The sequence below is a fragment of the Prinia subflava genome, chromosome 2 (genome assembly GCF_021018805.1).
Source record: "Prinia subflava isolate CZ2003 ecotype Zambia chromosome 2, Cam_Psub_1.2, whole genome shotgun sequence".
In the NCBI taxonomy this organism is placed as follows: Eukaryota; Metazoa; Chordata; class Aves; order Passeriformes; family Cisticolidae; genus Prinia; species Prinia subflava.
In genome coordinates, this window is record NC_086248.1 from 54,353,329 (window position 1) to 54,368,484 (window position 15,156).

The following is a 15,156-nucleotide window of genomic DNA, read 5'->3' on the forward strand; positions in this document are numbered from 1 at the left end:
CCAACAGAATCCTTACTGAAGCCAAAAATCTCTCTTTCAATGCCACACGTGCTTTCAATGCTTATAGTAACATCAAGAATTACATAGACGAAGCTGAAAGAGTTGCCAAGGAAGCCAAGGCTCTTGCAAATGAAGCGATGCAAGCGGTAAGGAAAATTAGTAAATTGAGAAGGAAGTTTAGATTTTTTATGGAACGTGCTACACCTGATCTCAGATTCATGTTTTGCCATCTTAAAACCTTATGTGAAGACTTTTGCCATCAAATGTTCTTGTTTCATCATCAGAAAGCTGTGCCTCTGTCAGAGCTACATGTACCTTCAGACAATCCCTATTTGTTCCTAGCTCATGATCCTTACTTTTCTTCCCCATTTTATTTACTATCCTTCCTCCTTCTGTCTTCTGCCTTTTGGTCTCTGTGTATGGCTCAGGTCAACAGCTTTAAATCAGGTATGTGGGCTATTTGATATTCAATAATGCTAGTTTACGTGTGGGTAATACATTCATTAAATATAAAGAATTCCGTACCTTAATTAACTCTTCAACCTACTTCCCTGAAAACACTTGGAGGCAGTTCTCTGCACATCAGATGAACTGCATGCACCTGGCTAGAATTCTAGAAATGGAGAATTGTAGGAGGGGAATGGAAATTTTTATTCACTTTGTGAACTCTACCAATTTTTGCAGAGAAATCTTATTCTCACTATGAGGTAGCACATGCCAATTTCCAGAGAAAATGAAGAGAACTTTTAAAAATAAGATTGTAAAGTAAAGTCAGCCCTCAAGCCTGAGTCACAATGAGGATCTCGGCTCCTTGATTCATGTACTGTGAGCAGAAAACATTCTGAGCATAGCCAAGATTATCTTTTATGTCAAAAATCAAAGGAGTTAATGGCTAATTTGTGGGAGTTGGTCAGAGACCAACAGTTATGCACTTCACATGCATACAGAAACATGAGGCAGGGACAGTATAATGTGAGATTGCCAGAATTATATTTGATGCAGAAACATGTAGATGAGCAGAAACAACTTGTAGTTACAGCACTTGTACATGAATATAGGTAGCTTGCAGAGAGCTACTTCAGTCAAATGGATTACGAGAATAGCAAAATCAATCACATGCTCTAAAGGTCTATATTCATCAGAGGGATAAAGTGAACTAGCCACTGCACAAAAAATTCTAATATCTGTAGGCTGTTTAAATTTTCAGTGTTTTTTCAATTAACACTAACTACTGTATTTCTTTTGATGAAAAAAATTCACCTCACACATTAGTATGTGCTGGTTCTCTGTAAACAGTTCTTTGTTTCACCAGAATGCCTAATTATGCCACAGAAGTAAATAAGGGCCTGGCCCTTTTTGATTTTTCCTTCTCATTAAGATTTAATATATGCTGTCTTTTTCTGCTTTGATGACTTGGAATGAGTGAGACAGGCAGCTGTTTCAGGAACTGAAAAGGGAAAAAATAAAGACACAGAGCAATAAAGAAACAAAGCTAGCAATTACAGGATGGTGACAAAAGTGTATGTATCACTAAATGATTATAGCATAGAGAGAAAGGAGATTGATAATTTAAGTGATGGAGGTCAAGATGGACAATATGATGTAAATAGAAGCAAATGAGTAGCAAGGAAAGCGAAGAAAATATTGAAGTGATGTTTTCAGCATCTCCTTTGCAAGTATTCATTAGAGGGAGCTTGGTTTTTTTATGGGCAGTATATGTGAAATGGAGATCCAGTTGATGAGGAAGAAAATTGAGGCAGCTGATGCCTTTTAAATGTAATTGACTTAATAGAGAGGTCATCGGTGGTTTGGCATCAAACTGCTGCACAGCAATAGGTTTAGCTGGTTTTTTTAAACTATCATTTGAGGGGTTTGGGCCAGATTTTAAAAATATATCTGTTGTGAACTACAGTCATCTCTTCTTTATTCTGTTTCCTTGGTTTTATTTGAAGACTATCAAATGTTTGCTCATCCTAGGTGAAGAGTTTTACTGGTAACCAGGTAAATCAGGGTCCCACTTTCTGGAGGTCCCACTGAGCTTTTAGCTGAGCTTCAGCACAAGACCAGGAATGGACCCTCAGTCAGGGCTGTCTGGAGCACAATGGTTCAAAAAATCTCCTCAAAGGCAGCATTGGTGAACGGTCCTAGAAGGCAGCGTAAGCCCCTAGAAACTGTGTTCCCTGCTTTCTGAGAAGTTGCTCTGGGGACCCAGTGTAAAAGATGGAGATGGTGTCTTTCCCCTCCTTTTGAAAGATGGAGTCATGTTCTCTTCTGTATGAGAGCTGTTGGGGATGCCTGTCTTCTGTAAAAGATGCCAAGTCCCACAGTGAGCAGATAATGGAGAAAAGTGCTGTAGCTCACTATGCATCCCTGATCCTCACATTTCCTGTTCACCAGGAATGATGTTGGGGCAGGGGGACGAAGGTTTCCCAAAGCAACGAGCTGGTGTATGAACAAGAGACAGTAGGGACAGGTTTTGGGTTTAGGTTCTATCCTGTACATCACTGGATCAAATTATTTACAAGAACCTTAGTGATAGCTCAAGGGGGTTTTGGGTTTGGGTTTGTAATGGGAAAATTACTTCATTTTCAAATTAATCTAATGTTGCTAAAAGCATGAATGAAAAGATGCTCAAAATCCATCGTGATTACAGGAAGCCTGATAAATGATTGGAAAAAATGTATTAAAAATATGACAGAAAAATTTCTCCTGAGCTTTTTATGATGGATTTCCTCTCCCCTTTGAAAGCAAAATAAATTAATCAGAAATGAGAAATCCTTAGCATTCGGGCAGTTTCAGCATTCCATTACTTAGGCAGTAACTGATAGGAGTCAGGTTAACATATTCTGTTTGGATCTTATAGATCAGAATCATAGTTTTACACTATAGAAAGTGGATTATTCTTATGCTTTTATTCTCAGGCTGGGAACTGTAGGAGGCACAGAGGACACATTGAGTGTTTAGGGTCCTGCTTTCTTCTTTGATTCTGAGATTCTTTGTAGACGGTGCCCCAGGAGTTCTGTCGGGTGTCTAGATTTCCTTACATAAAGCTGCCTAGACACCCTTGTGAGGATGCCCTGAGGTGCAAATTATTTTTGGCATCCATCTTCAGGACTGTAGAAATGAGAGTAATTCTATCTCTTGCATAGGAGAAAACTTCACTATGTAAGTGTATGTGAAAAGAAAATCATTTAAGAGCAAGGCAGAACTATTTTTAACTGATTTGAATTAACACCGAGGCCTATAAAACCTTATACCTGTGTAAGTTCATGTGATCCTCAACACTGCCCCAGTGCATTTATGCCTCCAAACCATGACTGAGACAGCACTGCTTGGACATAAGATGGTCCCATTTCTGCCAGAAGACAAAGCAGAGATTCAAACTGCACAGGGTTTGCATGGGGAGGGTGGGGGCCATGAGGAAAGGCACAGGGAAAGGAAGGTACTACCTGCAGATTACGGACATTTTGGAAGAGACAGAATTAGAACAAATTAAATTCCAGAGACCCTGCAATTTTCAAATTTATTTTGAATCACAATATTTTTTCCTCTTTTTTGTTTGTTTGTTTGTTTGTTTGTTTGTTTGTTTGTTTTTCTTTCTTTTTTATTACAGTATTGTCCTAATTTAGAAAATAATGTTAAATTCTTTTGGCTGTAAATCCTACTAAATTATAAAGCAGTTCACTGTGACCAAGGCTTGCCACAAGCATACAAATTCACCTTACACAAAGTCGTAAAATCTTTGGGTTTTAATTACTGACTGCTTCATAACTTGACATCTCAGGAACCAAAAGGAGAACTAGTAATAAGAGTACATTTTCTATCATACATCTTAAATAGTCCTCATTTTCAAAATGTTTTTTTAAAAATATAAAGCTTTTAATAAGTACAAGTTTATTTCTCTCTGGAAGGGCTTTTCTAGTATTAACTTTATGCTTAACTTTATGCAGAAATTTATTTCTGTCTGATTGTCAGCACATGCCCAGTTACTGCCCCTGATCTGATGAACATCTTGGTTTTGCAGTGTAAATCTGGCCTTCCAGCTTCATTTTATTGCCAATAAACTGCTTCAACAGCCAGTCAACCATGCCTAGTCATATAGTAGTAGTAATAATAGTAATAATAATAATAATAATAATAATAACAACAACAACAACAATCCTTATTTTTGAGTCTGTGGGCACAGAGTGATCATTCCCTGTGTTCTGTTTCTAGGGGGAAAAGAAATTTAAAAGTATTATCTGATTTGACAGATGCATCTGTCACAAAATCTGGCTAAACATTCTTCCTTCAGGAGCAGTCTTTTGTTTCACTGGGTAGTTTTTTGGATTTTTTCCTGATTTTTAAAATATTTTTCTGTTACCAGTGCTGCTTGTTATTATGTGGTAGAGAAAATTGATAAGAAACGAATTTTTTTCATCTTTTGAATACATATGCTTTTGTTGTTGAAAGGAATGTGTACACAGCTTAATATTTCAGGTGATGTGTGCCTTAGTTCTTAAAATCACATAAAAGCTTACATTTGCATACCATCTAAATACAAGGAATCTTTAACAGCTATATCCCTGTGACATGGCAACATATATACCATGAGATATTCCATAACAAAAAGCTTGGTTCTGAATTTTGAAAGTATCCAAAGCATTCTCTAAGACTGTTAAAAGAAAGAGAAACAGCAAGTTCACTATGTTTTTTGCAGTGTCGTTGAAAAACATCAGCGCTTCAGTAATATGTGAAATGTCACTTCTGGGCTTGCTCATTATAAAAATAATGAATAGCAATAATAATTGTGTCATTTAATTGACACACAGTTAATTTTTGAGTATATGTATCTGCCCTGGAAAATGAAAAGTAGCTGCTTCTTAATTACATACCAGTTACAAGGCTATGACCCATGACTAATATAGAATGTTATCTGACTGTCAGTAGCATTCTCAAAGAAATGTATTCAGTATGATGTGTGACCTGAGTTCAGTCTTACAAACTGAACAGTAAGTGGTTCAGAACCTGGAGCATTTCCTACTGAGTGAAAACAGTAATCTAATTTAGAAAAATCATTCCATCTATTGATCAGTCTCTGCACTGAAGGTAGAGATGGATGTTTTGCAGTAGAAAGATCTTTAAGTAGCACGATATGATGAAGGATGGATACTAAGTGATAAAATTCTTTCAGATTAACTGCTGTTTGCCTTTCTTTTAAAGCTCTATTTCTTATTTCTTTTCTCACCTAGCCATTATAATTCTTTAATTTAACCACAAATGAATCTCAGTTGTCATTTATCAGAGTTATCAGATCCTGTCTGGCCTCTAAAGTTTCTGTAGCTACACTTAGAGAGAAATACTGTATTGCATAGTGTTCTGTCCATAGCTGGAAGGATAAATACATATTTAAGTTGAAATATGTTTTGTCTGTTGGTTTTGGACAGTTTTGCTCTTAGAGACAAATCCATTTATTTAATACTGTAAGCATTGTCCCTCTTTATTGAAGCAACTTCTAAAATTCCAAAGGGGATCTGACATTCCATTAAAAAAATATTTAGATTTTTTTTCATTTTGGTTCTCTTAGACTAATGTTATGGCAATGGAATGTAATTCAGAGCCTACTGATGTGCACAAAAAATTAGATGACTGTTCGCCTAGATAATGACCAGAAGTCTTTTATGACCTCTGACTTTCCTGTATGTTTGACATGTTTTTTGTTTGTCTACAGACATCTGGTCCCCAAGGATCACTGAAGGATGGTGCCAGGAGCTCTCTTCAGAAAAGCTTCAGGGTCCTTAACGAAGCCAAGATGTTAGAAAGTGGTGTTAAAGGTATGTGCACTGTATGGCATTCAAACCCACTAAATAGAGGGAAAAAATGTTGTGAGGCTGCTATGCTTCTGGTATGAAGAAGCCATGTAGGAAAAAAAAGTAGAATTCATTATCTGATTTGAAACTGGACAGTGTATCAATGAAGAAGAGTCTCCTGTTTTGTGTCCAGGCATTATACAGGAATTCCTGTCCCCTCTGTTCATTTCTTGAACAAAAAGACTGAGGAGGAGGGAACTTAGGTCTTCTTTTGCCAACTACAGTAAGGGCAAGAGTAAGGGTAAGAAAAATCACACACAGTAAATATTCAAGTCTGAGTTTTAAACTTGTCACAGAGATGATGCATGAATCTTCCCCCTAAGAAACCAACAAGAAACTTGTATCTTATTAGAGTCAAGACAGATTTTCATAATAAAGCCCTGTCTTCCATGTTTTTACATACAAACTTCTTTTTGGCCTCTAGGGAGATACATTAAGAGGAGCATACAGCAGAAAGGCGGTGATCCACACAGCTTAGTCATCTTTTCGCTATTACTACAGTCAAATTTAATTTTGGCAGCTCTAGGATTTCCAACTGCAGAACTAGTTAACAAGTAAACATAATATTTAATAAGGTCATAAAGCATAATGTTCCATAAGGTCACTAATTGCATTTCATTGTCATACACTGTTTGAAAGTGAAAAACATCATTATTTTCTTGTAGCTGAACTGAGGAAAAGAAATGTGTCTGAGTTACTAGTAAATCTTGGATGTATATTTAGAGTCTTCTTTATTGCAGCTCTACCTTTCAGTACAGATCTAGGGCTGGAGGAACATATTTCACAAGCTATGGAATGCTTTCTGGAATTCAAACTGCTGTAGCTTGCCATGGATAAGGTGTATAAGAAACACTAAAATGGCTGTGCCACCTCTCCCCTGCCACGGCCTCCAGTGAGCACCTCGGAGGGGAGTCCATAGCTGCCTGTGCCCCTCAGGCAGGTGTAGTGGAGTAAAGCACAGTGCCCTATTTTCAAGGACAAATTAAAATGGGATCTCTACGAGGATGGACGTGAATTCTCTGTGTCCACACAACTTCAATTTAACCCTGAGACAAGATATATTACAATCATTACTGCAGAGAATTTTGAAAAGGGCTATTTTCCTATTGTACCAGTGAAAATTAAGGTTGATAACAGTTTCATAATTCAGAAGAAAATGTCCAAACAGCCTAAAGATTCATAAAGCAAAGTTAACGCAAGCAAGCAGCGATGCTTAAAACGCATGTATTAGATCTTAGTCTATGTTTTTGCCCCAAACTGAAGGGTGATAAGATGGAGCATTCTTTAATGCTCTCTGATACATCCTAAACTGCTTCATAAAGACAAACATTCTGAATAGTATGCTTTTTCACATCTAATAAAACATGTCCATGCTCCAAAGCTAGACCTGTGGAGATCAGTTAACATTGTGCCCAGAATGCAGATGTGTAAGAGGAAAATGCAATGACAGACTTCTATTCCCCACTCTGCTTTTGCACCAGAGTGCTGGTACTATTAGTATTGTGAATAACATAGAACATATGTTATTAGTATTATGAACATAATACCTTCTGGATGTCTTTTTTCCCACAAGAGAAATTGAGAGTTCAGTGTCAAACTAATAGAAATATATTTTCTTAGAATCTGTATAAAGCCACCCTTTCAGAATCTCAACTGGAATTGCAGGATGGCTAATGGGCACTCTATAAAGATCTGGTAGACAGAACTAATCACTAGCTTAAAATTTCTCTGTCTACGCTACAGGAAGTACATTAGTTAAAGTAATGAAGACCCATAAGCCACTCAACTAATGTACACTCTGAAAATGCAGCCTAGGCCATGATAGAGATGGGAGTGTTTTCTTCCTACATTATGTTATTCCCCTGATTTGTGGCCAATTACCTGAGTTATAAAATGAGTGTTAATCATGAAAATGTTTTATATTACCACCAAAGACTGCTGAAATAGTCCTTACTAAGCAAAGCTTCTGACAAAAGCTATTAAAATGGAGATACAGTCATTTCTCTCTCTATGGGGTTAAGAGTTAAAAATAATAACCCTGGTGGGAGAAGCAAAATCTGTATGTAGTACTGTGACTAAGAAGGAATTTTGAAATTTGGGCTACCAGTGACTAAATGCTGCTGATGAAAAGTGAAAATAAGATGCATAAACTGCTCTTCAGCTAGAAGCTGCTGTCAGGTGGCTACTGAAATTCTGCTAATGTAATTTCTTTTGCCTAAGTATTGACAGGTTGAGAGGGACGTGTCTTGTTGGACAGTGCATGAATATTTTTAGCTAAAACATTTTCCAGCTGATAGGCAACAAATCCAGCTGATAGATCCCTTGTTTGTGTATTCTCCTCTGTGTTGTCTTTCTGCTGGTCTGGCATATTGCATTCACCGGATTATGGCAGTCAGTGGTGAAGGTACTCTTTTTAAAAAGGTAAACTTAATTAGTTGCATTTCTCTAGTTACATCCCTTTCTCTTAACACCAGTTTCTATGTCTTGCTTGGTTTAGGAAAAAATATTTAGCTTGTGACCCATGTTCCTCTTTATAGGATGAGACTGTGCTATTCCGATGCTATTTGGAAGAAGTAACACAAAGATAACAGAAAGGGATGTGTGTAACAGTCAGCTCATTTCTGTAGTCTCCAGTCAATAAAAACAGATGCATTTGTTGCTCCGTGGTAGATTCCAGCTCTAGTCTGGTTTTGGGATACATGCATTTGATAGCATAGCCTTATTGACGTTTTCTTGGACAGTTTCATATAGAAAACCTGCCATTTATGCATACTGTCAGAAGATGCCTGTTTCCACTATGTTGCTCTATATGGATGTTCCACTGTGATGGTGGCACATCACCAGCAATGAACCAGTGTCACCTGTCTATGTGATCTGCAGAGACTTGTAAAACTGTGTCTCTCGCGAATTATTCTGTATAAACAGCAAGTAACTAAATTCCTGCGTTCATCTTAAGATGAAATATATGCACACAGCATTGTTTGTTTTCATTTGACTCCATTCATGCAGACGAGCAAGGGTTGATGCTTTATCCTATAATGCTCTGTTTAATATAAACAGAAATTGAAAATCTTTGTTCATGTCAACCAATCCAGCAAATGCAAAGGCTGATACATGCTAAGTCCTTCAGGTTCCCGCTTACTCTTGAGGGTTTAGTTTCAGTAATGCATAACTAGTTTTGCTGATTTGAACTACAAACAGTGCATTTATTGGCATCTTGTGCCATCTCTGTGCACAGCTAATCAAGAGTAAACAGGATTGAGATAAATTTCTCATGATACTGCTCAACCTACACTTTAATAAGAGTTGCCAGTGCCTGGCATCTTTCAGTGCAGATCTGCTATCCTCTTCCAAGTCAGATAGGCTCTGTTGTTTGCAAAAACTTAGACTGTAGCTGCCTGTATTTTGACTAACTTCAGCGCTTAACTGGAGGATCTTGGGCCTTCAAATCATTGCCACAGCTTTTTTCCACAATAATTAAAGGATGTGGAAAAGCTGGCATGACATTCGTTCAGTCTGTGATTCATGCAACAGATTAGTCCAGTGCTTAGTGAAGATGCCCTCTGGATTACAAGATAAGAAATTACTTCAAAATAAAACTTAATATCTCTGTGAAATGAACAATTTCCTTGAAAAGCTGACACAGGACACAGTATCTCCTCACTTCTCATTGTGTAAGAGCCCCCTAGGAACACTTATTTATGGCTTTATTTTTATAACTAAAAAAACCCACCCAGAGTAAAACTGTATTTGAGGAATTCAAAGAAAAAATATTAAACAGGTAGAGTCTCAATATTCATTTTCAGAATTTCTACAAAGACTTCCCTTGTAAATTCCATAAAAACCAGTTTGCTGCTATGGTTACAAAGCTGAAAACAGAAGTCTGGAAACATGATTCTTCAGAAGTACAACTGGGGGATAATTAGCATGCTGGATGAGCATAGTAGGGAGGAGAAAAAGAGATAATTTAAAAGTATGTTACAAAGTTAGAACACCACCACCACAAATGAGTCAAACTTCTCAGAAATATTGACACACTTAATAAACACTAACATTCCACTAGAAACACCAAGAAATTATCAGGCAGACCATAATTTCACAATGAAATCGTGGAAATTAAAGCAGGTTTTTTGGTATTTTGACTTAATAGGAAAACAACTCAGATAAAATCTCAGGGCACACAAGACCAGAATCTCATTAGTTCATCCTGGTTTAACAATATCACATTACAAGAAGCCTCCTTCAGAAGTGGAAACATAACCTGTCATTTAAAAATAAAGCTGTTTTTAAGAAGAAGACTGACCATATAATATATGCAATTGTTCCAAACCTTATTCTAGTGTTAACTGTGCCTCTCACACTTGACACAAATGTTCTGTTCTTCTGCAGAATATTTGGCAGGAGTGAAGGCTTATCTCCGGGCACTGCTGCAGTCCTGTGTATGGCTCGAATTTAAATAAAGCAAACAAATTTCTTCCTCAATGACATTTCAAAAGGTCTAACAACAAAACTATAATTCTCATTTAAATTTCATGTGCTGTTTCAGCCTTGCTATAGCCTTAGAAAATTTAATTAATAATTTCTTGTAGGCAATATAATTTTGTTTGATTTTTCTCTTTACAAATTGCTTCTTGCACATCTAATTTTAAGAAACCATACTTTTTTAGAATGTGTGGAATGTGAACCACATAGGTGTTTATTTTCAATAACCTGTCACAAACCTGAAGGTCACAGTCATAGCTTGTCATCCTGAGCTCCTTTTCTACAAATTATTCTTTTCTTCTGGCTATCAAGCTCAGTGATGTTAAATTAGTTTCCCAGTAGGATATGCCTTTAAGGTAAGAAATCACCAGCTGTCTGTTCCAAAGAGCTTCATATTGATAAAGAGAAATAATGAAAAATGCCCACTTCAATAGTAATTTTAGCAATAACTACATTTTTTGTGTCAAATTTTACATCTGAGTTTTGGGATAACGTCTGTTTCAATAGCCATAAAGCTTAGCTGGAATCTCAGTTTTGAGACTGTTGCATTGCTCTGCTGGACACGGTTCAAAAGACCTTGCATATTTTTTATTCAAAGTAAAAAATGCTGAAAAATAGGAACTTACTTGTAAATGAGGACATCAGTTTCAACTGTGATCTACTAAATATGACACACCTGCGCCTTTGATTTGTACTGGTCCTTTGATTTGAACCAGTTCCTATGAATGGTTTTTACTAGGTGGGTGTTTTCCCAAAGAATTTAGAATGTTTATTTCATAATAACCTCTTAGTGTATTCATCTCATATTGATGATTAGTGATCTTGTATTTTCCTTGGATGTTACGTCAACATCTTTGAGAAAATCCAAGAGAACCAGGCTCTGGCCACTAGTTGCAACACCAAGTTGGCCTAATGGGTCTTGTTTCATTCACACCACATTCAACTCATTAAGTTCAGGCAAGCAGCCTAAGAAGAAAGGAGTAGTTGAATTTCGGAATCAAAACTATGACTAACATCACAGTTGTTGAATCTATTAGTGATCATTGTATGAATTTGCCTAAATCATGACATCCTAACAAGTTCTTTCCTCTGCACACCTTTGAAAAACCCATGATCAATATGTACAAAAGTACAAGGAACTCAAGCATTTAGATACTATGGAAGTAGGGAATTGAAAGAAACTGGAGAAGATGATCAGTGAACCCCACAAGTTCTCTTGGATTTCCTTATTTACGCTATTTGATATCTTAATGAAAAATGGTTTGCTTGTTATTATGCATTTTGAATTATGTGCAAAGAAAGGATAGTGAAAATAAAGAGTTAAAATATCTTTATCATATGCATTTTTAATAGAAAAGGATGATGATCTGGACAGCACACAGAACAGGCTGAAAGATGCTGATGAGAAGAATTCCGTTCTCTTGAGAGGTTTGAATGAAACCTTAGGAAAGCTGTCAGCCATTCCTAATGGTAAGTTGGAAAAGCGCTACAACATGTGACTCAGTCCTGCTCCTGTTTCTTTTCCATCATTTAATATTTGTTTCATCAATCTTTGCCTGTGTCCATGCTGGGTCTCCTTTGCTGGGTCTCCTTTGACCACTGGCTGTTACAAGACAAAAATGAGCAATGTGACAGAGAAAACTGAACTGAAAAGATTTATATGGTATCAGTTAAAATTTTAGGATGGTAAAAGGCACCATGGTTCTGCAGTTTGCAAAAGGTTTCTGAAAGAAAATAATTAAACAAAATAGTCTTTTGTTTATATGTGAAAAGTCTTTTTGAAGCTATTCTTTAATGAAACACTGTAATTTCACCAGTGTGATTTAACCCAAGAAGAATAAGCCTTACTGACTTCACAGAAAAAGCAGGGTGAAATTTGCTGGGTTTTGTCTTACCTTTCTACCCCACTCTCAACATTTCCAGCCAATGTTTGGTGTTGCACATCTGTTTTAGCCTGTAAGTTGCTTAGAACTGGACTCTGAAGTGCTGTGTTCTTGTGACCCACAAGGGGTGGGATCATCACATGTGGATGCATCAACAAGACTTGGTTGTTGCAGTTTATATGTCCCTTGGTCAAAGTGATGGTCACAGTCTTGATCCATCCAGGGTGAGGAAAACCCCTCACAACATAAAGTTCTGTGGGTTAAGGTACCTTCATGTTCAGGTGGGACTCTCAGGTATCTCCGCTGAAGGGTGGTTTTACACTGATGCAATACTGTGGCTCATGTGCTGTCCTTTGGTGGAAGGCCTCAGAAACTAGTCTGGGTTTTTTGGCAGTTTTTGACCTCTTCTAAGACATGACTGCTGTTACTCTCGCCCGTGTAGTTGGGCCAGTGAGGTCTTCCCAGAAGGGATGAACACCTTCAGGCCTGTGGGTGAATGTCCCAATACCTGCCCTCAGGCAGGAGAGTTTTACACCACAGTCAGTTGTGTAAGGGAGGATATTGGCGTGATAAAAAGCATTATCCGAGCTCCACAGGGTTTGCTTCTTATTGGCCTTTTTCCTAATCTGGCTCAAAAAATATCTCCTTGCTAGATAAAGGTCAGTTTGTTTTGATCATCCTCTGGTGATAGGTGAGACATCTGGGCTGTTCTTATGCATATCAGAGGTTTCATCACCACACATCCAAAAACTCTGCTCCTCCTTTTAGTTTAGGAGTTTTCTGACCTTCACATAGCAACCTGCTGCTTTTGCCAATGGACCATTGCTTGAGTCATTAACCTCCAACATTTCAGTGTCTCTCATATATGCACATTTGTCATTCTGTATAGACTTTTTATGTAATATTCATTAAAATCCCAAAGTCCTGGGATGTTATCTACTTTGCATTGTAATAGCAAGGACAGGGAGCTACAATGCACTTTCATTACAATGGATAGTGGAAGAGAAAACAAATGCTTTAAAATATTAAATGTTTTAAATCAATCTATTTTGCTATGAATTTTTCTCCAAGGAGCACTTCATAAAGTGAAGTTTCACCTTAAGGAAAATCTCTGAAGAAAATCTGTATTCTGCCTGAATTCTGATGATTTGGAACGTTCAGACTGCTAGTAAACCCTTAGCATGAAAAACAGTTTACTATTAATCTTGTACATTTTTATGGCTTTAAAATTCCAGCTAACTGAAAAGTTTTGGTTTAGATTTAATAATCCTTGAAATCAGCACTCAGAAAATAAGTGGTTTAATATTTCATGTACCATTTCTTGGGTTTTGGTCAAGATACTGATGTGGGTATTTGTCTTGAGCACAGATAGATGTCCCAGTCAACCAAAATGGACCTGTAAGGCCTGTTAACCTCAGGACACAGAATACGAAATATGGAATGAGTAAAAATAATATGAATTATGCAATCATTAGCAATGTAATAAACTCTTGGCAGATTAGAATTACAGGGTGCTTACTCTTGGCACAAGGACACTCATAAAAACAATCAGATGAGTACTGAGAATGAAATTCAGAGCAAATAAATGGCATGGATAAGAAAATGGAGTAAATTAATTGTCCAACAGGAAAATGATCAAATGAGGAAGGGAGAGAAAATGACCCTATCATATATCTTGTTGATTTGAGAAAGCAGAGAGCAGCTTTAACTCATAATTCTTATGTCCCTGCTATACAAATAGTCAAATAAAAGGAGAAAGATTCAGAATGAGATAGACAGATCACATGTGGGACAAGGACCCACATGTGCAGGGATGGCATAATTTAAGGGGTGGCTGAAAATAACTGTGGGACTAACAGAAGGAATAACACAGTAACTCCAACTTTCACTCAGCCAGAAAGGTGCATGACCTCTAATAATGACCCGAAAGGAATTATTTACATATGATGAAAAAAGGCAGTCAGGGTTCTCTTTTCTTTCTCTTGTCAGGACTGACAATGATAATGGTTTATTAAAGATTCTGTCATATTTCTGAGGTGCTGTTGTATTTTGGGGGATTTTCAGAGTCAAAACGTCAGAAATAAAGGTGGAGTTTTTTAAGCACAAATATATATCTTTACTCAAAAAAGTTACTTCTGCACTCTGAGCAATCATTTCATTATCATTTTCTACCTACAGATACAGCTGTAAAGGTACAAGCAGCCAAAGACAAGGCAAGACAAGCCAACGATACTGCAAATGACGTCCTGGCCCAGATTAAAGACCTCAATCGGAATCTCCTGGGCTTGAGGAAAAACTACAGTAAACTTACAGATGATGTGGCCAAAACAAATGCAGTGGTAAAGGATCCAGTCAAGAACAGTAAGATCTTTTTTGGTTGTTTGGTGGTGGTTTTTTTTCATATCTCAAAACAAAACAGAGACACTCCAGAATTTCATTTCCATAGCATTACTACAGTATGCTGGGATAAAAGAGCTATCGCTTCTATTTTCTGGGCTTCTTATACGTGAAAAGGGACCAGAGGTCCCTTTGAATGCTAACAATTCTGTGAAAAGAGTTTTAAATCTTAAAGAAAAGTGCTAGTAGTTGCAAGAAAAGCTTATGTCAGCAGAATGAATATGTTATGGATAGATTTGTTCCTCAGATTAGTTTTTAAAGTATTTAGGAGGTGACTAATCAAAGATTCTGACTGGCAATTCACTGCCTGATTGAAGAAAAATACCCTACACTAAATCTGTCTTCAGTCAATCAGATAATAAGTCCTGGGAGAAATGCATGACTTCTTTCATATTCGTTACTATTTTTGGTAGAACACTGAAGATACTTTAAAAAAGAAAGATTCTGAGAATGAGATTTTGCCAGCTTTTCTTTCTTCTTTTTTAGCCATGAATTCTGTTATTAAATGTGACAAATACTTTAGCATTTTCACTTTGGTTAGGATG

The 15,156-nt window shown here is 37.0% G+C and overlaps 1 protein-coding gene across 1 annotated transcript in view; it reads left to right on the top strand.

Annotated features, from left to right (window-relative positions):
* The window catches only part of LAMA2 (laminin subunit alpha 2), a 337,526-nt gene that overhangs the window by 275,512 nt on the left and 46,858 nt on the right, over positions 1–15,156 (top strand). The window contains exons 40-43 of the mRNA XM_063389975.1: positions 8–146; positions 5,711–5,813; positions 11,685–11,801; positions 14,393–14,575. Of these exons, the coding sequence (XP_063246045.1) occupies positions 8–146; positions 5,711–5,813; positions 11,685–11,801; positions 14,393–14,575 (542 nt within the window). The remainder of the gene's footprint in view (positions 1–7; positions 147–5,710; positions 5,814–11,684; positions 11,802–14,392; positions 14,576–15,156) is intronic.